Here is a 19,662-nt window from a genome sequence, read left to right as displayed (position 1 = left end):
TGCTTGATGTGCTAACTCTCCCAGAGGACACTAGGGGACGCTCCTCTTGGTTCTGCTCTTTCCCTGAGAGAATGACCCTTTACTAGCTACCACCTGAGAGAGCCTGAGATTTCTGTGGGCTCGGGGAGATCGAAGTTAAGCTTTCCTCCTTCTGTACTTCGTTCTTCAGCCATGCTTCTAGTGCAAGCCATGGCTGGGGAAAGTCTCTTTTCCCCGTGGCTGTAGCATGCCGTTCTTCTCTGGTTACTCTCAAGCCTGGAAGTGGCAACTTCCCTAAGTGCCTCCCCTCCCTGACTGGTACCCTCAACTCTACATCTTATGTAGTCTCTTCCTACAACTTGCTTTAATTGCCACGTTGGTTCATCATCTTTTTCCTCTGTGGTGAAGGCTGACTGACAAATACCCATCTGTCTCCTAATGAAATCCGGTGTAGAAACCTCTAACCCACGCCAAACACACTCTCAGTTCATATGGTATGAACCAAGGAGGAGGCAGGAAGATAACATGAAGATCCAGGTTTAACACAAGCCATGTATCAACTGCTTGTATGAACTTAAGTGAGCTTCAGCTCCCTCTTCCATAAAATAGAACAATTATCTACCCGATAAGAATGTTGATAATAAAATAAAGATCTTATAATTTATCTAGTGGAGTCACTATTCCCACTTGTAAGGTAGGAACCAAAGATAACCTGGTGTGAACTGGCCCTCCAGAGGTGCTCACAGTAGCCTCAGGCATCCTGCCCCTCCAGCCCCCTTCCAGGAATGGACACAGGTACTACACCCTCTGCAGAAGCCTTACAGATCTAGAACAGTCGTTCACAACCTGTGGGTCGTGACCCCCTGGGGGCCCCTCACATATCACATTTACACTACAACTCATAACAGCAGCAAAATCACAGTCATAAAGTAGCACTGAAACACTGTTATGGCCTGCAGTCAAGACAACACCAAGAGCTGTATTAGAGGCTTGCGGCACTCCAAAGGCTGAGAACCACTGACCCAGAGTCACTGCGAGGGTGAAGAGGGCTTGAAGGAGGAAGCCCTGACACATCCTCAAAGTCAACTAAGGATTAACATTTCTGTCAATTAATGTGAAATCATAACAGATGAACTATTACAAATCATACTGGTGTGTCCTGTCAGTTTATTGCTAAAAATGATTTTTAAAATAAACATTTTTCACTTCTAAATATGGTAGGTATGTGCAAATACACAAATGTATCCTTTTTAGGCAGTGATTTTAAAATGTTTTGTTTTCTTTTCATGTTTCAGGTTGGCATCTGTTGCTGAAATTCTCAGGGTCTGTAGGGCCTTTCATGGCCCCCAGAGAGAAGCCACACACTTGCTTGGTTGCACAGGCAGAGAAGCCTCTAGCTTTGATTACTTAACATACATATGGTCACCCTAAGTGAGCCCAGACCCTATCCTGAGCCAGGGCTGGGAATGACGCCTGCACAAGTCAGGAGCAGCCACACACATGTCTGCCAACAGCTCGACGGGCCCTGGATCTGGTGTCATCAAACAATCTGTATGCCGGCTGTGCTCCATCTTAGACCTCTACCTGCCTCTGGCGCATGACTCTTGGGCTCTTGGATAGTTCTTAACACTCCTGAGCTTAACCTGAGTTATCTAGAAAGTGAGAGTAAGGTCATCAATCACTTCAGTGAAGCCGAAACAAAGAAATGCATGCGAACGTACTGAGAGTTGTCAGTTGCAATGGAAAGTATCAAGCCACTCCCTCCACTCTGGATGGAAAAGCCCCGTGCATTCTAAACTAAACGCACTGCGAAGGACAAGTGAGAGCTTAAAGTAGCTTTAAGTGAGGACCAAAAATAACAATATTAAAATGCCAGGTAACAGGCACATGCATCACATATGACATTATTCTTTATTTCACTCTTAACACTTGAAGTTTCATTTTTCACACACACACACACACAAACACACACATCCAAATAGATACCAAACCCACATCACTACAACAAGCCGCACTGCAACTAACGGAAGCTGTTTTCAGACACACAGTCACTTCAAAATAACTAGTATACACTACATTTATTGTTTCTACTATTGAAAAAATTATGTATGAATATTTAATAATATATAAGGTATTATAAAATTATATCTATAAATTTCAATCCCTTAAATAAAAAAATAATTAAGAAAAGAAAAATGGAAGATAGTTAACAGAGTAATGATTACTAAGCAAGGAATGTGAATGGACTAAACACTTATTAGATGAGCAAGTTCCAGTAACTGATTGAAAATAAAAAAGCATCTATAAAATTTTCATTAAGATCACTTAAAATGGACATTTTATGTAAAAAATACATTTAAAAAAAACATTAAGGAAAATTATTTTTAGCAAGTTAAGTGATATACTCACTAGATAAATAAAATATGGTAAGTATTGAGTTTGATAAGCATATTTATACTTGGGCTGGAGAGATGGGTCAGTAGTGAAGAATGCTTGCTGCTACTGAAGAGGCCTCACCTGGGTTCCCAGCACCCACATCCAGGGCTCACAATGATAATGTAACCCATGCCCCTGAGGGTCACATGCCCTCTGGCCTCCACCACATGAGTCCTCCTCCCATCCTCCAAGACTACAGTCCACCCTCTGGTTAGCTCATCAAACACTAATAGACCAATCAGAAGGATTTTTATAGTTACGACTAAGTTCTAAATGAGACAGCTTTACAAAGGTGAGACTGTAAAGCTAGGCCTAATTCAGTCACATAAACTCCTTTAAAGGCAAAGTTTCAGAAGGATTCAACTTGTTTTGAAGGTGAAGGAGAAGCTGCAGGCAGCAGGGCTGGTAGACAGTCATCATCACAGGGACTTTAGTCCTGACATCACATGAGCTTGATTCCTCCTGCAATGGGACCATGCTGGAAGCACATTCAGGTCAGATTCTGTACTGAGCCCAGATGGCTGACATGGATTTGGCCTCTGGTCCCCTCAACAGAGCCTAGACTAGCTTTAGGTCCTGGTCACAAAACATGGAAAACAGCAGCTGCTGTTTGAATATACTTAGTAGTAACCTGTTATTTCACAGTGAAAACAAATACAATTCTTTCCACTTCCATAACATGTTTGACGGGGGTCTGTCACATTGTGGGCTCGCAGTGCTAACTGCGTGTCCTACCCAGTGACCTCAGCCTCCGAGGGACATTGCATCTGCTCTGCCCTCCCTGCCAGTCACTGGCTTCTCTGGGATGACGAACTGCTTCCCACCCTCAACTCCTTTGCTCTCCTCCTCAGTCTCAGCCTTCACGCCACCGTGCTTACCCAGTCTAGGTTCAGGGGTCCTAGAGAAGTTGCCCTGTCCCTCGAAGTACCTCACCAGTGTTGAAAACATTTTTCTTATCCAACTTATTTTCCATTTCTATCATCTAATTTAGTATTCCATTTGACCAGTATGTCCAATTAAATTTTTTTTTCTCATGAATACATCTATTACTTAAATTACAATTATTACGGTTATCACACCAGGAACTTTTCCTGGAGCCAGGTGTGGTGGTGCATGCCTTTAATCCCAGCACTCAGGAGGCAGAGGCCAGCCTGGTCTGCAGAGCGAGTCCAGGACAGCCACAGCTACACAGAGAAATCCTGTTTCGAAAGACCAAAAACAGAGAGCTTCTCCTTGCCTCTTGCTGATTCTTTGATATACTAAGATATTTTTGTTGTTTAAGGTCAACTGGAGTTGGCTATTTCAGGTAGACCTGTCCAGAGTGTAAATATCAAAATGTTAACTCAAGAACAAGAAGAAAGGGGGAAGGGGGTAGGACGAAACAGGCCATTTATAAACCATGGTGCTCACTGAAGACGGTGGCACACACCTGTGATCCCACTACTCAGGGAGGCAGAGGCAGGTGGATTGCTGTGAGTTTTAAGTCAGCCTGGTCTACTAAGCAAGTCCAGGACAGTCAAGGCTACACAGAGAAACCCTGTCTTGGGGTGAGCTGGGTTGGGGTAGGGAGCCATGGTGCTAAAAGTACGGCTTTATCTGGAAAAAAAATAGAGATAAATTATTTGAGTCAGCTCTAAGTTCAAATATCAATAGCTAAATACATACTCAAATATTCTTGGTTCCTTAATTTCTATGAAAGAAAAATACATGTTTACATTAATAAATGACCTTTCACAAACTGTTGATGTAAGGAAAATCAGTTTTTAAATAGCTTTTTCAGAGGTCCTTAATAAATTAAAATTTCTAATTAACATTTAATTTACTATCAAAGACCATTAAAAGAGAATAGCTGTATTTTAAGCAGAAATCTAGAAAAGGATATAAAGTGAATTAATGTGGTGATAAAATATAGTGTCTAAATTCACCAAATGTGTAAGCATTGCTTCAAAATGTAAATTTAAAGACAGAACTAGGAAGAAAGAAAAATGCTTATAAAGAAAATATACATTTTGGTAAGGAAAATGATGAAAAACAAGTTGAACATAACACGGAAGGATATACAACATGAATTTCTAAATTTTTCAATATACTTTATGAGTGCTTTATCTAAATGTACTCCTACACGTCGGGTTACAGATCACCTTAAGCCCCTGTGACTGTCTAGGATTAAACTCAGGACCTAGGAACAGAGCATACAGTGCCCTAACCACCAAGCCATCTCTTCAGCCCCAACAAATGCTTTCCTCCCCATAAATTATTTTATAGAAGGAAATACATGTATAATTCAGTTGACTATAATTAGGAACCTACTTAAATGTTTCTAAAGACATAAAATTCTGATGAACTAATACACAACCAGAATTTGATTCTCTATGCTTAAAGCCAGCTTTCTTAAAACTGATCTGCTCTTAATAAAATTTGCAAGAAGTGACAGGAAACAATAATTTTATATTGTGACAGGGCTATTCTAAGCATGGCTATTCCACACCCTATGATCTTATTCTGTTTCTTCTCTAAAGCACTAACAATTAGATTCATTAGAAAACAAACAAAAAATACACCAAAACAACAAAAATGGTAATAACTATGTTTAAATCAAGTTTTCTAATAAAATATATTTTACAAATTAATTTTTCTTACATTGTTTTTGTATAAGTTAGTATGGCTGTAAAAATAATTGTTTTGTAGTTCAAGTTGAGTATACAAACTAAATATGTTTGGCACTTGGTTCATTTTATATTTTTTTCTCCATTCAGTAGTACAACACTGTAGAGGAATGTTAATTCAGAACATGGCTGCTCTGGCAAAAGATTATGGTCCAGCTGGCAAGAAGGGATCATATCCAAAGATCTTTCAGGTCTGTGTGATCTGGCTTTAGTCTTTAATCCAGGAGACAGAGACAAACAGATCTGAGTTCAAGGCCAGCCAGGTATAGAGCAAATATGAGGTAAAGCAAAGCTTAGGCCCAGGCATGGTGGAACATGCCTTCAATCCCTAATAAAGTTAGTTGTAGAATGAATCACCCATGTTTGAAAGTAATGTCTAATGGAGTGGCATAAAAGGTGACAAATCACAGAAGACTGGACAGAATAGAAGCCTAACCCTCTCGGAAGAAAGAGGAAAGGGAAGCTACTTCAGAGGCAGTTTTACAGAAACAAGAGGCAGTTTTGCCAGGACAAAAGAGAAACAGGCTGCAGAGAGAAAACTCAGGTGAAGAGAGAACTAGCCAGAAAAGTGAAAAGCCAAAGATTAGAGCAGATTGCTGAGTTAGCTTGAGGCCAGGCAGAGCAATTCAGGGGCCAAGAGAAAAAGCCAGATTGAATCAGTCAGCTGGGAGAGGAGTTTGAGCCAGAACAGCTGAGTTGAACCAGGCAGCCCAGAGCTCAGAAAGAACAAGTAAGGGTGAGCTTATTCAGCAGTAAGTCTCAGAGGCTGAGAACATTCTAGGCCTAGGTTAGAGTGTATGGAGCTAGACACTGCAGGAGTAGGCCTGAGTTAGCAGGACGAGGCAGTGAGCCCCCCAGACAGCAATCAAACCAGGAGAATGGATACTTTCACACAATACCTAACACAGTAATGCTGGCCAGTCTGAGATACTATCCATCCCTACGCAGTGGTTCGCAGACTTTCTATGTGTGACCCTTCAATACATTTCCTCCTGTTGTGCTAACCCCTAAGCATAAAGTTATTTTCGTTGTTACTTCATAGCTATAATTTTGCTGTTACGAACCATCACATAAACATCTGTGTTTTCTGACTGTCTCAGGCAATCCTTATGAAAGGGTCGCTGGACTCCCACAGTGACCCACAGGTTGAGAACTTGCTGCCCTAGAGACAGATAAAATTGAACTCAAGAACAGAGTCCAGGCATATCTCATTTGAGAGCAGTTCCTTTTATACCACTTTGCTTTGTAAAAAAAACAAACAAGTAAAATAATATACAACAGGATGTCTCAAAAGACAAAAAAAAAAAAAAAAAAAAAAAAGAACAAGTAAAACAAAATCTCCTCTTTGTGGCTCAGATATCCTACGAGACTTTTGACACTGACTCTGTTAATCGCTCTTCCTCCAAAGTGGGAACTGATCAGGCCAGTACCAGAAACAGGTTCATTTTGGCAATGAGAGGCAATTAAATTTTAACTATGCTATAGGTTGGCTAATACTGCTTTCAGGAAAACAAACCACAGCCAAAATGTGTATGTGTGTGTTGGGGAAATGGGACATAGAGGAAACACTGAAGTTGTTGGAGCAAAAAGGAAATTGCCACGCTAACTCTACTCTCTGAGACAGCTGCCTGAGAGCAAGCATCACAGCAGCTCCGATGGCGTGCGCAGGGATCTCAGAAGAGGCCTGTATCCGTGCCACCTGGGTGGAGCACACAAGGCAGCGCTCACACATGGTAAACTCTTTAGGAAGCTGAGATCTCCACATCTGAGAGCGCACCTCCTGCAAGAACACAACTGGCAAGCTACCCCAAGCCTACTGCTACCATTCCCTAACCTTAACTCTACCCACTGTCAGTCCTGGAGCCATGGCTCAGCAGGTAAGAACACTTGCTGTTCTTGTTGAGGACTTGGATTTGATTCCCAACACCCACATGGAGACTCTCGGCCACCTGTAACCTCGGGTCCAGGGGATCTGACACCCTCGCCTGGCCTTGGAAGACACTTGGCATGTATGTGTTGGTGTGCATACATACATGTAAGCAAACCCTCAAAACACATAACAGTAAAAGGAAAAAAAGCCTTAAGGGCAATTAGCTAGATTGTACAGTCACCTTGTACTTAACTCTGGTGCCTTTTAAATAATTTCATTGTCCAAGAAAGGACCAGAAGTTTACTTAAAGATTATGTTTTATGACATCAAACTAGGTATTCTGTTCAAAACAGCTATGAGGTTCTAGGATCAGGAATTGTACAAACGTCTTTGCTGTGGTTTGGCTTACTGGTTTTAGACCTATTTTGACTAAGAGGAAAAGGCAGGAGGAAGGGAACCCTATGCTGTCAGTCAAACCAGCTTTTTCCTGTATTCCCACCCAGCTGTTCTGATACATAGGTATTGGGAATATATTTTAGTGTTTTACACACACACACGTGCATCTCCCCCTCCCCCACACCTTTCCAATGTTGGCAGTGACAGGAATTGAACTGTCTGCATTTTTTTTCCGAGACAGGGTTTCTCTGTGTAGTCTTGGCTGTCCTAGACTTGCTTTGTGTAGAGCAGGCTGGCCTTGAACTCACAGAGATCTGCCTGCTTCTGCCTTCCCGAGTGCTGGGATAAATAGGCATGTGTCACTGTGTCCAACTTGGTTCATTTTCATAATACCAGAATGTTTCACTCAGCTCACTGCCCTCTCTATTTTGTTATGTGCTTTCTTTTCTTTTCTACCTCTATGCCAGTGGGTCTCAACCTTCTTAATGCTGCGACCCTTTACACTGACTCATGCTGTGGTGACCCCAACCATAAAATTATTTTTGTTGCTACATCATAACTAATTTTGCTGCTGTTATGAACTGGAATGTAGACATCTATGTTTTCTGATGGTCTTAGGGGATTTCTGAGAAAGGGTGGTTCGACACCTCCCAGGGGTGGGGACCAATAGGTCGAGAATCATTGCTATGTCCTCTCTTGAAACTATATTTTGCTGGTACCAAAATAACTGTTAAGAATGAAGAAACTATCCAAATTCAGGCTTGACGTGAAGCATGGGAGTACTTGTGTGAGTCTTTAAGATTATGTCTTTTGAAAATCATTCAAAAGAATAACTTCTGCCAAATGTTTGGGCATATCATAGAGGCATACCTTAAAAGTTTGTTAAAAAGCATACACTGTAGTATATTCAGAATTCCAAACAATCAATGTTCTTGTCCAAGTACCTTGGCTAAGTTTCTTGCATTGAGTGAAGAATTAGCAATAGTGTCCAGATGCCAGCCCTGGTGGTGCACACCTGTAATCCCAGCACTCAGGGAGGCAGAGGCAGGCGGATCTCTGTGAGTTCGAGGCCAGCCTGGTCTACAAAGCGAGTCCAGGACAGCCAGGGCTACACAGAGAAGCCCCATCTGGGAGTCGGGTGGGGGGGCGGAGGGGGGCGAAACACACAAAAACCAATAATGCCCATTGTCAATTTAACACAATTGGTAAATTTTGTTTATAAACGAGATCCGTTAAAAACCCCCCTACAGGTGCTAAGTTTCTGAGGGTACACGAAGCAGGCAAACCTAGGGAGAGTAATATACACTCCTAAAATCCGGGCACTCAGTCCTTTGCTTAAGCTACACTTAAGGGACCTCCAACCCCCGGACCCAGCACGTCCGCGGCTTCAGAATACTGCAGGAAAGTACTTATTGCAACAGTGCCGGCAACACCGAAACCATTCCCATTCGCTCCAGTTCCCGACGTTACTGCACCTGGGACACAGTTTAACTCTTCGCAGTTCACGGTCCAGAAACCACTTAACTGCCGGTCCGGTGGGCAATTTTGTGCCCCCAGTGATAACAGCAGGAGCCACCAAACGCCCGGGCGCCTGGTGACACCACAGCTAATGGCCCCTGTCCGTTTCCAGGGAGCTCGGGAAAGACTCGGGAGCCCTGGCTCTTCCCTCCAAGTTTCAGCACAGCCCGACCGCGGCTGCGCGCTTCGCGGACGGTGGGCGTCCAGGCGCGGCCCAGCTGGACGGAGGCCGCCCGGGCCGCCATTCGCACCCACCTCCTCGCGCCCGGCCCGCGTCGCTGTCCGCGTCGAGCCCACGCCTTCCTGCCCCAGCTGCCGGGAGCCGCCTCGAGGCCACAGCTCGGGAAGGGCTTCGCCGCTCAGCGTCCACCGGACAAGCCGGACAGAGACACGAAGAAAACACAGCCGCCCCCACCGAGCGGCGCTCGCGTAAACGACGCAGGGCCCTCGGCGCCCGGCTGACGTCACTGCCGAGCGACGCGGCTCCTCAGCGTCCTCTGCGCCTGCGCGGCTGACCTCGCTCGCAGGGTGAATGAATCGTGGGGACTTGGCTACAGTTTGGTTAGGAAATACCTCGCTGAGGTGACTGTGTGGAGCCTCGCAGTTTCATCTGAAAGTTAATGCTAAATTTAAAAAAGAAAAATAAATTCAGCGAGCTTTCTGCAAGTGGTGCGGTTTAACTGATGGAAGGTCTAGCAGTGCGTTATGAAGAAAGCTTATCTCCGCAAGCATGTTAACGAGCCTCAAAACTACAGGGCAAGCCACGAGCCGGGGAGGCATGACTAAAATAGCTGTTCACTGTGGGCTTCAACCAGACTCTTAAAGCTATTTATAAAACTAATTTTTTTTCATCTGACGGTGCCTGCATCATACAGAAACGTGGCCGTATTCAGCTGTGAAGGTTGCTGGAGGAGGGGAAATAAGTAGCCTCCCAACCATCTAACGCATTGTTTTCACAGTGGGGACGGCATCTAAATAGAAATAACTGCCTGGGAAGTGACCATGCCACTTATGCTATACCTACGACTGTGTGCAAGGGAATGTATTAGATCCTGGTTATAGCAGATTTTAAAAAAGAAAGAGTACGCCCCTGTCTGTCTAGAGCTTAATATTGAGACAAACAAACACACTTATTAAGTAGTGTGTTTTAGGTAAATGCTCAAGAAAAAGATAACATATCCTATTTGATTTTATGTGTTACTGTATGTTGCTTTATGACGTGGTTATACACCAGCTTGGTAGGAGCTACCTTCCTTGCAAGCTTCATGATTCCATTTCCTTTACAGCTGAGTATTACTCCATTGTGCATGTGCACCACGTCTGCATTACTCATCAGTCACTTGCAGGGCATTTTGGTCATTCCTGTTCATTAGCTGTTGGGAGGAGAGCAGCAGTGGGCGTGGCTAAGCAAGCGTCTGTAGAAGGACGCCAGGGGGTGGAGGGGAGGAGCTGGGCCATATGGCAGATTTCCTTCTTAGCTTTTTGAGCAATATGGGCCATGCATGGTTTCTGGTATGTGGTCCCCAGTTGGTGGAACTATTTGGGAAGATTAGGATGTGCTACTTTCCTGGAAAAGGTATGTCACTGGAGGTGATCTTTGAGGTGATCTGGAGGTGATCTTTCCCAGTCAGCTCTGCCTCATGCTTATTAACCAGATATAAGCTCTGAGCTACTGCTCTGGTGCCACACCAACCTGCCTGATGCCATACTCGTCGCCTTCATGGTCATGAACTCACCCTCTGTAGGCACAGATAACTTACAGATAACTTCTCTATAAGTTGCCTTGGGGCATGCATAGTATCTATCCTAGCACAGCAACAGAAAAGGAACTAGGATAAGTTCTATTTGCTCCTCCACTGTACAGGTGACTGATAAAGCCCTGGGGAACACGTCCGCTCATCTCCTGCACTGTGTCTCAGGGAGACGAGAGCCCAGGGATCTGGCCCATGCATGACTGTCATACATGCTGTAGGCTGATCCCTGGTGGCATTCTCCTGTACAGTGTGTCTACTGATTTTCAGCTATCAGGTCTGCAAGTTTTTCCTTACCCAGAATTCAAGAAGGGTTACTTTGTTTACTATTAGTACCAGAGAATCACTACCATTGTTAGGGGTTGGGGGAAGGGTGGAGTAAATCTTAGTTGTGCATTGCACACTGCTCCTCGGTGTTCCCGCAGCCAGCAGTATTAACAGTGTGCTAACATACACATCACTAAAGTTTTCCTGTTTCTTCCTCATCCTACCATTCCTATTACCTACCTACATGTCCCAATGTCCCCTTGTCCTGGAGTCTTTGTCCTGGGCAAAAGAGTCTTTGTCCATGATGAAAAAGAAAGAAAGACTATGTATGACAGGTTAGCTGGGAGTCTAAAAACAAGTGCATTACTCATGGCATTACTAGACACAAAAAAATAAGGTGCTTTTCCAGAGTTAATGCTATGTGAAAAGTAACTCTTTCTTTTATGGAAACAGACATCTTTTACACCTTGGTACTACGTCAAGTCTTTATTATGTAATGTACACATTATTGATTGTCAAAAGAACCTTGTATATATAATATCTTAATTATAGTCATTACAGATGCAAGAATAAGAGAAAAGTGATTATAATTGAATTTCCCAAGACTAAAGTAGAAAAATATATAAATTTATATGTAAAGGGGGAAAAAGATTGTGCAAACCTTACAAGTCTAATGAAAAACAGTATAATAATAAGCATCATAAGATGTTCTAGTGACCATAATAAATATATGGCACATGGTCGACACACATGGATACCACATAAGGAATGCACTTCAAGTTGAAGTTTGTTTACTTGTAACAACACAGTACGCATACATAAATACATGCACACAATATCATTGGAATGCAAAATCCAATACCTAGGAAGAAAAAAATTTAGTGTAGCATTCCAAAGAGAATAAGATAGACATGGGGCCTTCGGAATTAAGGAAACTCGGCATGCGTCAGGTCTTTAGAGGCACACTAGAAAGACCTGTCTGCTCAGCCTTTTGTGGGAGGTTTGAGATAGTCCAGGAAGTAGGTGAGTTTAAGTACAGCAGCACCCAGGACTCTCTGACCCTGCCCTCTCCTGCTGTTTTCTCTCCCAGCTTGGCTTTGTTCCTTCTACCCTCTCAGCCCTCAAAAGACCGAAGGTTACTCAACACTTTTTAATAAGTCATTTTAACCTGGTGTGGTTACACATGCCCTATATGCCAGCACTTATGAGGCAGAGAAAAATACTAAGAAATAGATTTCCCCCACACACTTAGTGAGAAAAAGACACTCTCCTAAAAAAGACCATTGCTGATAGTCAACTTTTAGCTGATCCCTTCTAATAGTGAATAACCCTTAATACCAAAGGCCCCTCACATGAAAATGAACTGAATTTGGTTATATGACTTCATTCTGAAATATAAGATTAAGAACATTTAAGAACTCTACTTTAGATACAACGTAAACCAAACCTTTACTTTTACAGAACTTTTATGCATTTCAAAACTTCCTTAAAACACTGCTTCACATGAAACATAGTTGCTGATTTTAATCTTTCATTGTATACCAAAATATTCAGTGTTTGTCTTATTAGTTATTTTAATATTAAATTCAGTTATAAATGAGGCAATAAGAAAGAAAAATGCATATGTTTCTGTGCTAACAAATAGCTAAAACGTCAAACTTAGTGATAGTTTAAGGCCCCTTCCAACCCTACATTTTATCCTATACTTTATCTTTTGGGCTTTTCTTGCCAAATTTCAAATAAAAGTTAAATAATACAAAAATTAAATGATATGCTTAGTCCCACAAATTGAGAAAAACAACAGCAAAAAGGCAGAACACTCAGCATCTGTCTCAACCCCCGTACACATCTTAGCACAGTGGCTCCATACCCACGCCCTGCACTCCAGAAAGGTCACGGAACTATGACTCCTTCCTCAGAAGAAAGCCCAGAGCCTCACCTCAGCGGAGAGAAATGCCTGGCCCTTCCTCACCACATGGCACGGGGCTGGCACCGCCGACTGCTGCTGCGGCTCCATGGAATCAGAGCACAGTGACGGTCCCCTCCTAACTTTTAAACACTGTCACCCAAGACCTGGGCAGGGCAGCAACTGGGTGTACTTTCAAGATTTTCTTTTTCCTGAACTCAATATTTACATCTAGATTTCTCATGGGTAAGGTTTATGTAAAATAAATTAAAGTGCAGACAATTATAACAGTCGGTCCCAAAGACCAGCATCACACTGCAGCTGGGGCATATAAATACTGTAACTGTCACTGCCATACTGGACAGCCACCTCTCTGTGTCTCAGGAGCACGCATACCGAACACGCGGGGATCATAACTCGTGGGCACCGGCACTTCCGTTTTCACCTCCACCTTCCAGGCCCTCTGCAGACTGGGAGGAAGGAGGCCTGGAGTTTCTGAGGTGAGCTTGGCCACTGATGGCCACTTGCGTGCCTAGGCCATGACCTGCCTGGGGTCCCGCATCATCCGACTCCCAGCGCTCCAGCTCTTCCCGTACCAGGCGCTCCATCTGCTCCCTGTGCGCCTCACTGTCTCGACCCAGCCTCGCATCCTAACAAGGAAATTAAAGAAATGGTGGGAACCAGGGAGTTGCGTGCTGTGCGTTACGTAGTCCACACAGAAACTGAGCTAGGGATTTTAGGTGAAATAAGCTGTAGTTTCGTAAGATCGCAGAGAGCGACCGTAAGCAATAACAGTTCTGACAGTCGGTGGACTAACTGTTCGCTCAACTGATGGGGCCTCTCAGAGGGTGGGGTGCCAGGAGTCATGCCTCTGCCTCCAGATCATGACTTCATCTAAGGCTCTGTGTGGAGGAGGACCTTTATGACTATGTTTCTACTTACAGAGGGAAAACTCTGACAAAAGTGAGCAGAAGCAATACTTTTGAATTATGTACATGTCACCCTATCTAGTCTTTAACGCCTCCCACTGAAGTGTCATGGTGTACGTTTCTACCTGGGTGCCCTTCCCTCAGCCTAAGCTCATGACTTTACCTCAGCCACTCCGTCCAGCAGCCTTCCTAGCACCTCCCGTCTCTTCAGCTTGGCCCGCTCCATGATCTCCAGCTTGACAATGACAGCGTCAATCTTGGACACGATGCTGCCAATGGAGTGCTCCATGCGGTCCACGCGCCTCACCAGCCTGCAGGGGGCGACAGCGGGCAGAGCCTATCAGCCTGCAGCGGGCAGAGCCTGTCACAATCTTTTCAGCCACCTGGCTTTTCCAGGGCAAATACTAACATAATTCTTTCTGGGCTGGAGAGATGGCTCAGAGGTTAAGAGCACTGACTGTTCTTCCAGAGGTCCTGAGTTCAATTCCCACAAACCACATGGTGGCTCACAACCATCTATAAAGAGATCTGCTGCCCTCCTCTGGCAGACAGGCACACATGCAGGCTGAACATTATTTACATAATAAATAAATCTTTAAAAATAAAGTCGTAGCCAATATGATAATCCAACACACTTCCTAAGTGTTCACAAGACTGTCAGTGGGAGCGATGACCTCCATTGTTCCTGCTGATAAAACTGTCTCTGAAGCTTTGAAAATGTATATCCAGCCTTAGCCACAAGTACCGCCACAGGAAAAATTCTGAGGGGAATTTCATGTATGTGTATATTCATATGCACAGAGTTGCTTTTTAGTAGTACAGCGCTGAAAAGTGGCCATGCTAAGCAACTAGTAGAAGATCATTAAATAAACTATAATTCTTCTGTACAATAGGATTCTAAGGTGACACAAGAACTTCAGCTGTGTCATAATGTTTCATGAAACAGAATTATAGGTAAGTAAAACTGTTAGAAAGTGGTGTGCACTTTTATCATCTCATTACTTTGAATTAAAAAGTATTTAAATGCCTTAAAACATGTCAAATGGCAATGATATGAATTCTCGCCCCCAGGCCCCTTTCCTTGTGATCCTGGTGCTGAAGAGAGCTGCACAGCTGGGCCAATAGTCAACTACCAGCTGTGTGCCCTACAGACAACTCCAGGTGACAGCATAAGAACACCAACAAGGAGAGTTGTTGAAAATTATTTTTAAAACTTCAATCTTTTTAAAGATACAGAAATTTCTGTAAGAGCATGTGATGAATAAAAATCATTTATCCAAAAAGCAACTAAAGAAAAGTGAGAACTTGTAGCATTTAAAAACGCCCACACATTATTTCTTTATTCCCTAGGTTTGATGAGTAACATAGCAAATTTGAGACACTCATAACATTGCAAGTGGGATAAACTCAAAAGTGCACAGTGAAGGCACAGAAAGATAAAAACAAAGAGAAAGCACCAAGAAAAAAAATTGAATTATAATGTATAAAGAATCTCACTGAGCTACATTCTCATCAGAAATAACAAAGGAAATGGGAATGAAATAAAATATGCTCAGGTAAACAAAACTGGGGTGAATTTTGCCACTTGAGATATGCTTTACCAGAGGAACTGAAGGAAAACTTTCAGACTAAAATAATTACATTCACCAGAATACTGATTTAAAAAAAAAATGAACACCAGTAAAGGTAATTATATAAGTGTAAAATGAGTATACACTACTTGCTTCCTTCACTGGTTAAGAAACAACTGTGTAAGACCTTACATAATAAGATTGTTGAACCTGTAACAGAAACACAATCTAGTTGACAACTCTGGGGTGAAGGGGACAGGTGAAGCTACGTTTTAATGAGGGAAGGAAGTGACAATGAATGGAAACCTGAATCCAAAGAACAAACTTGAACACAGTGATGACTATAACTGTAACAAATGTGTACATGCGTAAATATATGAGCAGAAAGTACAAAAGGAAGAGAGAAACATTAATAACACCTGGATACCTCACACGCTTACGTACAAATGCCAAATGCCAATGTATCGATAACAAGTGTAAACAGTGAAGCAATCTAACCAAAACCAGCAATTTCTGAAGAAGATCCACCTACATGAGGCCCACATGGTGTATTCTTTTAAAATTACACTTATGGTGTGCTTCTGCATGCATGGAGCGTATGTGGGGGTCAAAGGGTCATCTATGGGTGTTGAGTTCCCCTTCCACCGTGTGGGATGTGGGGATCAAACTCAGGCCCTCAGCAGAACAGCAAGTGCCTCTACACACTGAGCACGGAGCCGCCTCACCAGGCCCCACATCACACATATTTTATAATCAAGAATACAAGGAGGCTGAAAGTAAAAGGACAACAGTATGTTAATGTCTTGGAAATTACAACTGTAAGGAAGTGAGAAAAAACATATTTAAAAGACAACATCTCACTTGAGATGATGACACAGTCACAGGAGGTCTCATCTATTAGAGACTCACCTGCTGTAAACACGAGTGCACCTAACAGCTTCAAATTACACTAAGCAGAACCTTCTAGAATTAAAGGGATAAGTGACGAATTTAGTAATTCTAGAGATGTGATTACCCTACTTTCAGAAGCAGAGAGAAGTGAACCGGCGGGTAATCGACAGAGATAGCACTGACAGGCGTGTATAGGACACACCGAGCTGCGGAAGGTCCATTCTTCGCAATGGCAGACCCTGTGCTAGCCCCTAAGACATGTAAAAACCCCACCACACCGTGTGAAAATGTTAAGACATTTCGGCTGGAAGGCACATGGAGGATGTTAATGTTTTCTCTGCTTCCATAATGCTTATAATGAAGACATTTATAAAAAAGAAAAACCACTTTAGTACTTATTTGAAAGAAATGATATTAGTCATGAAAATGGAGCGTGTCGTCTCACTTTGACCCCGGTCGTCAGCACAAGCCTGGGGAGCCTTTGTACTTACACCTGGAACTCTTCATAGGAGACCCCGCTGGAGACGCTTCCCCTCCGCCTGGAGCTGTGCCCACTGTCTTCATCGTCCTCCTCCTCAGAGTCATCCAGGCTTCTCGGGAAACTTCTGCTGCTCATGGGACGTGGCAAAGAGCTATGTTCCAAGTCCAGGTCCTCCTGAGGAATATGGCGTCTTCCAGTGAGGGGCAGACATAGGCGAGACCTCACAGACATTTTTACCAAGGTCTTGGGGCAAGGAGAAAATGGGTGTGCTCCAGAACAGGACTCTACATTTTTTTTTTTTAACTTCATGAATTGACACCATTCTAAAGCAGGAATGAGCAAGGTGACTACACAGGCTGCTGCTGTGTGGGCTGCGGGTGTTGGGGAGAGAGGCGGAGAGGAGGAAGGAGTAATTGGTATACGGGGACGCGGAGCCAGGTCATGGCTAAGCTGCTCACCCGCTCCTTCTCTAAGTCGTCTCTCATCTGTTGGTGCTCCCGTTCAGTCAGTTCCTGGTCGCCATCTTGGTCGTATTTCGTGAATATGGCCTCAATCTCCGCATCGGTGTGGCCCTTCCTGGAAGCATCGAGAGGACCGAAGTGAATTTTTTTTTCTTCTGCATACGGTCCAGCCTGAACACTGGGACATCAGAATGCAGGAGGGAGGGAGACATACAGAATGTTCCAGAAAAATACCCACTTCCCCAAATGGCAAACATCTCTCTACCAGTACTTGGGGCGGAAGCACCCCCTCCTGACCAAGAGTCGTGACAGGAACTTCCGGGCCGTCGGCACGTACGACAGACAGGAACTTCCGGGCCATGGGATTGCCGTCCTCACCCTTTCAGGTCTTGTCGCAGCTCATGGAAGTTCAGCTTGCCCCCGCCTTGCCGTAGACTCTCCGAAATGTCGTCTACAGTGTTTCTCTTAAGTTTTAGCTTGACCAATGCTTTTTGGTAACCCTATTGGAAAAGAAAGAAAAAGACACGATTCCGTCCTCTTTTTGAATTCTGCCTTTCGATTACAGAGGAACTCTTGGAAAGTTTAGCCCTTGGTGGATGATGGCAATTCAAGAAAAACATGTGTTGGTGGACGAGTCATGAATGTAACCTCAGTTCTCAATAAAACTTGGTTTCTTTCAATAAATCAGGGACTAAAAACTTCATCCACGTATGTGTATGTCCACATTTGAGTATAATTGACATTTAAAATATAAAGCTAAAAATATACGTATGTTTATATTTCAAAGGTAAAGCGCCATGAATAGCTGTTTGCTCCCCAGTATACAAAGGAATTGTGCAGTAGCCATGGGTAGTTATTTAAAAAACAATAGTAAGGAGCTTTCTTAGAGGTGAAAGCATATTTTTAAGCCAGTGAAATAAAGCTGAGGGTTTTCAAGAAACTAGAGGCAAGCCTAAGGAAATCCACCAGTGATGGAGTATCTGCCCGTCAAGCCCAGCACTGCAGATTCAAAGCAAAGAGAGAGATTTTGCTTCCTGTGATAAACAGGACTTTAAGGCTGAAACTGCGCCAGGTGAACAGAATAATCAAGAAGTGAATTAATTATTTTATGGCCTTTACTTTCCTTATTAAATCATTTAAAGCATTCCCTTTGTATGAATTATACATCCGTAGGAAGATTAAAACCTAGCCCAATGTTTACTGAGTGCACAGAAGCTTAAGGCCTCAAGAGCTCTGAAAACAGAAGAGTTTAACTTCTTTGTAAATGTGCCCAGGGTTCTGAGTGGGGCTTCTCTTCTGTGCCGCGGACACCTCCCTTAAATGCGAGCCGAACACACTGCTATATGCTGCTGAGCGATCACTCCCTTCCTTCAGGTGGATCGGCTCTGGACACTTTCTTTTTCTCATTTACTATGGAAAATATCTCTCTGAATGAGAATGGCTCCCATTGCATCACATATTTAAATATTTGGCCCATGGTTGGTGAAACTCTAGAAAGGATTAGGTGTGGCCTTACTGGTGTGACGCTGGGGATGGGCAGACCTTCCAAAGCTCACATCCTCTTCTCTCTCTCTCTCTCTCTCTCTCTCTCTCTCTCTCTCTCTCTCTCTCTCTCTCTCTCTGCCTCCAACTCTCAGATAAGATGTAAGCTCTCATCTGCTTCTCCAGTGCCTGCTGTCTGTCTGTCTGCCTAACATGCCTGGCTGGCTGGCTGACTTGGTTCCCCCCACCCCCCATCACTTTGTTGTGAATTCAGGACAATTACTAAGTAATTACGAACTAAAAAGATTATTTTAGAATTGAGTTCAGACCATACAAGGATCCTCAGGCTAGCCCAGCTATCAAGCTTCCCACCAAAGAAATATTTTAAATTATTTCTGAAATAAAGCAACCTGCTCTTTATTCAAATAATTTCAAGGAATCAACGTTTATTTGGCAAGTGGATTAAAATAACACTTCTTTTAAATAGGAAAAAAAAACCTGTGTGAATTGGGGTGGAGCCTACCTTTCTGATGAGGTCTGAGAGTTCCATTTCTGCTTTCTGCTGGGCCAGATCTGATTTCACTTCAGAGTAAGTGTCATTGATGATGGCCAAAAACATATTCTGTTTGCAAATCAAAGGATGAAAATCAAACACACCTTGGAAGCAATGTAAGCATTGGCAGATGCCTTTTTCTTTACCTGTTTACCCAATCTGAACAACCGTGAAGTCCCTAAGTTCTGCTCCCACGTTCTTTGAAGCGATGTCTTCTCCACTAAGTCATAACAAAGGGAGTTTCCCATAGAAAAGCGTAAGATGCTGGTTGGTTTTGTCAGCCCAGCACCAGCGGGAGCCACTGGGAAGCAGGGACCTCAGCTAAAAAACTGGCTCTGTCAGACTGGCCTGTAGGCAAGTCTGGGGGGCGGGGGAGAAGGGGGCATCCTCTTGATTGACAGTTGGTGTGAGAGGGTCCCCACAGAGGGCACTGGAGCCTCACTAGTTCCCACAGAGGGCACCAGAGCCTCGCCAGTTCCCACAGAGGGCACCAGAGCCTCGCCAG

The 19,662-nt window shown here is 43.6% G+C and overlaps 2 protein-coding genes across 23 annotated transcripts in view; both read right to left on the bottom strand.

The window, feature by feature from the left end:
* The window catches only part of LOC311585242 (THO complex subunit 2-like), a 33,660-nt gene extending 23,997 nt beyond the window's left edge, over positions 1-9,663 (bottom strand). For all 22 annotated transcript variants that reach the window (XM_084760254.1, XM_084760249.1, XM_084760247.1 and 19 more), the window contains exon 1: positions 9,121-9,663. The gene's annotated coding sequence lies outside the window, so the exon portion shown is untranslated. The remainder of the gene's footprint in view (positions 1-9,120) is intronic.
* A 1,691-nt stretch (positions 9,664-11,354) lies between these two features.
* PKD2 (polycystin 2, transient receptor potential cation channel) overlaps positions 11,355-19,662 on the bottom strand; it is a 33,393-nt gene continuing 25,085 nt past the window's right edge. Inside the window, exons 10-15 of the mRNA XM_084759759.1 lie at positions 19,128-19,226; positions 17,501-17,622; positions 17,120-17,237; positions 16,672-16,835; positions 13,882-14,029; positions 11,355-13,439 (exon numbers count right to left, since the gene is read on the bottom strand). Of these exons, the coding sequence (XP_084615885.1) occupies positions 13,200-13,439; positions 13,882-14,029; positions 16,672-16,835; positions 17,120-17,237; positions 17,501-17,622; positions 19,128-19,226 (891 nt within the window). The 3' untranslated portion in view covers positions 11,355-13,199. The remainder of the gene's footprint in view (positions 13,440-13,881; positions 14,030-16,671; positions 16,836-17,119; positions 17,238-17,500; positions 17,623-19,127; positions 19,227-19,662) is intronic.

Source organism: Acomys minous (assembly GCF_964271855.1).
Source record: "Acomys minous genome assembly, chromosome: 15".
NCBI classification, from domain to species: Eukaryota; Metazoa; Chordata; class Mammalia; order Rodentia; family Muridae; genus Acomys; species Acomys minous.
This window is presented reverse-complemented; position numbering and strand designations above follow the sequence as displayed.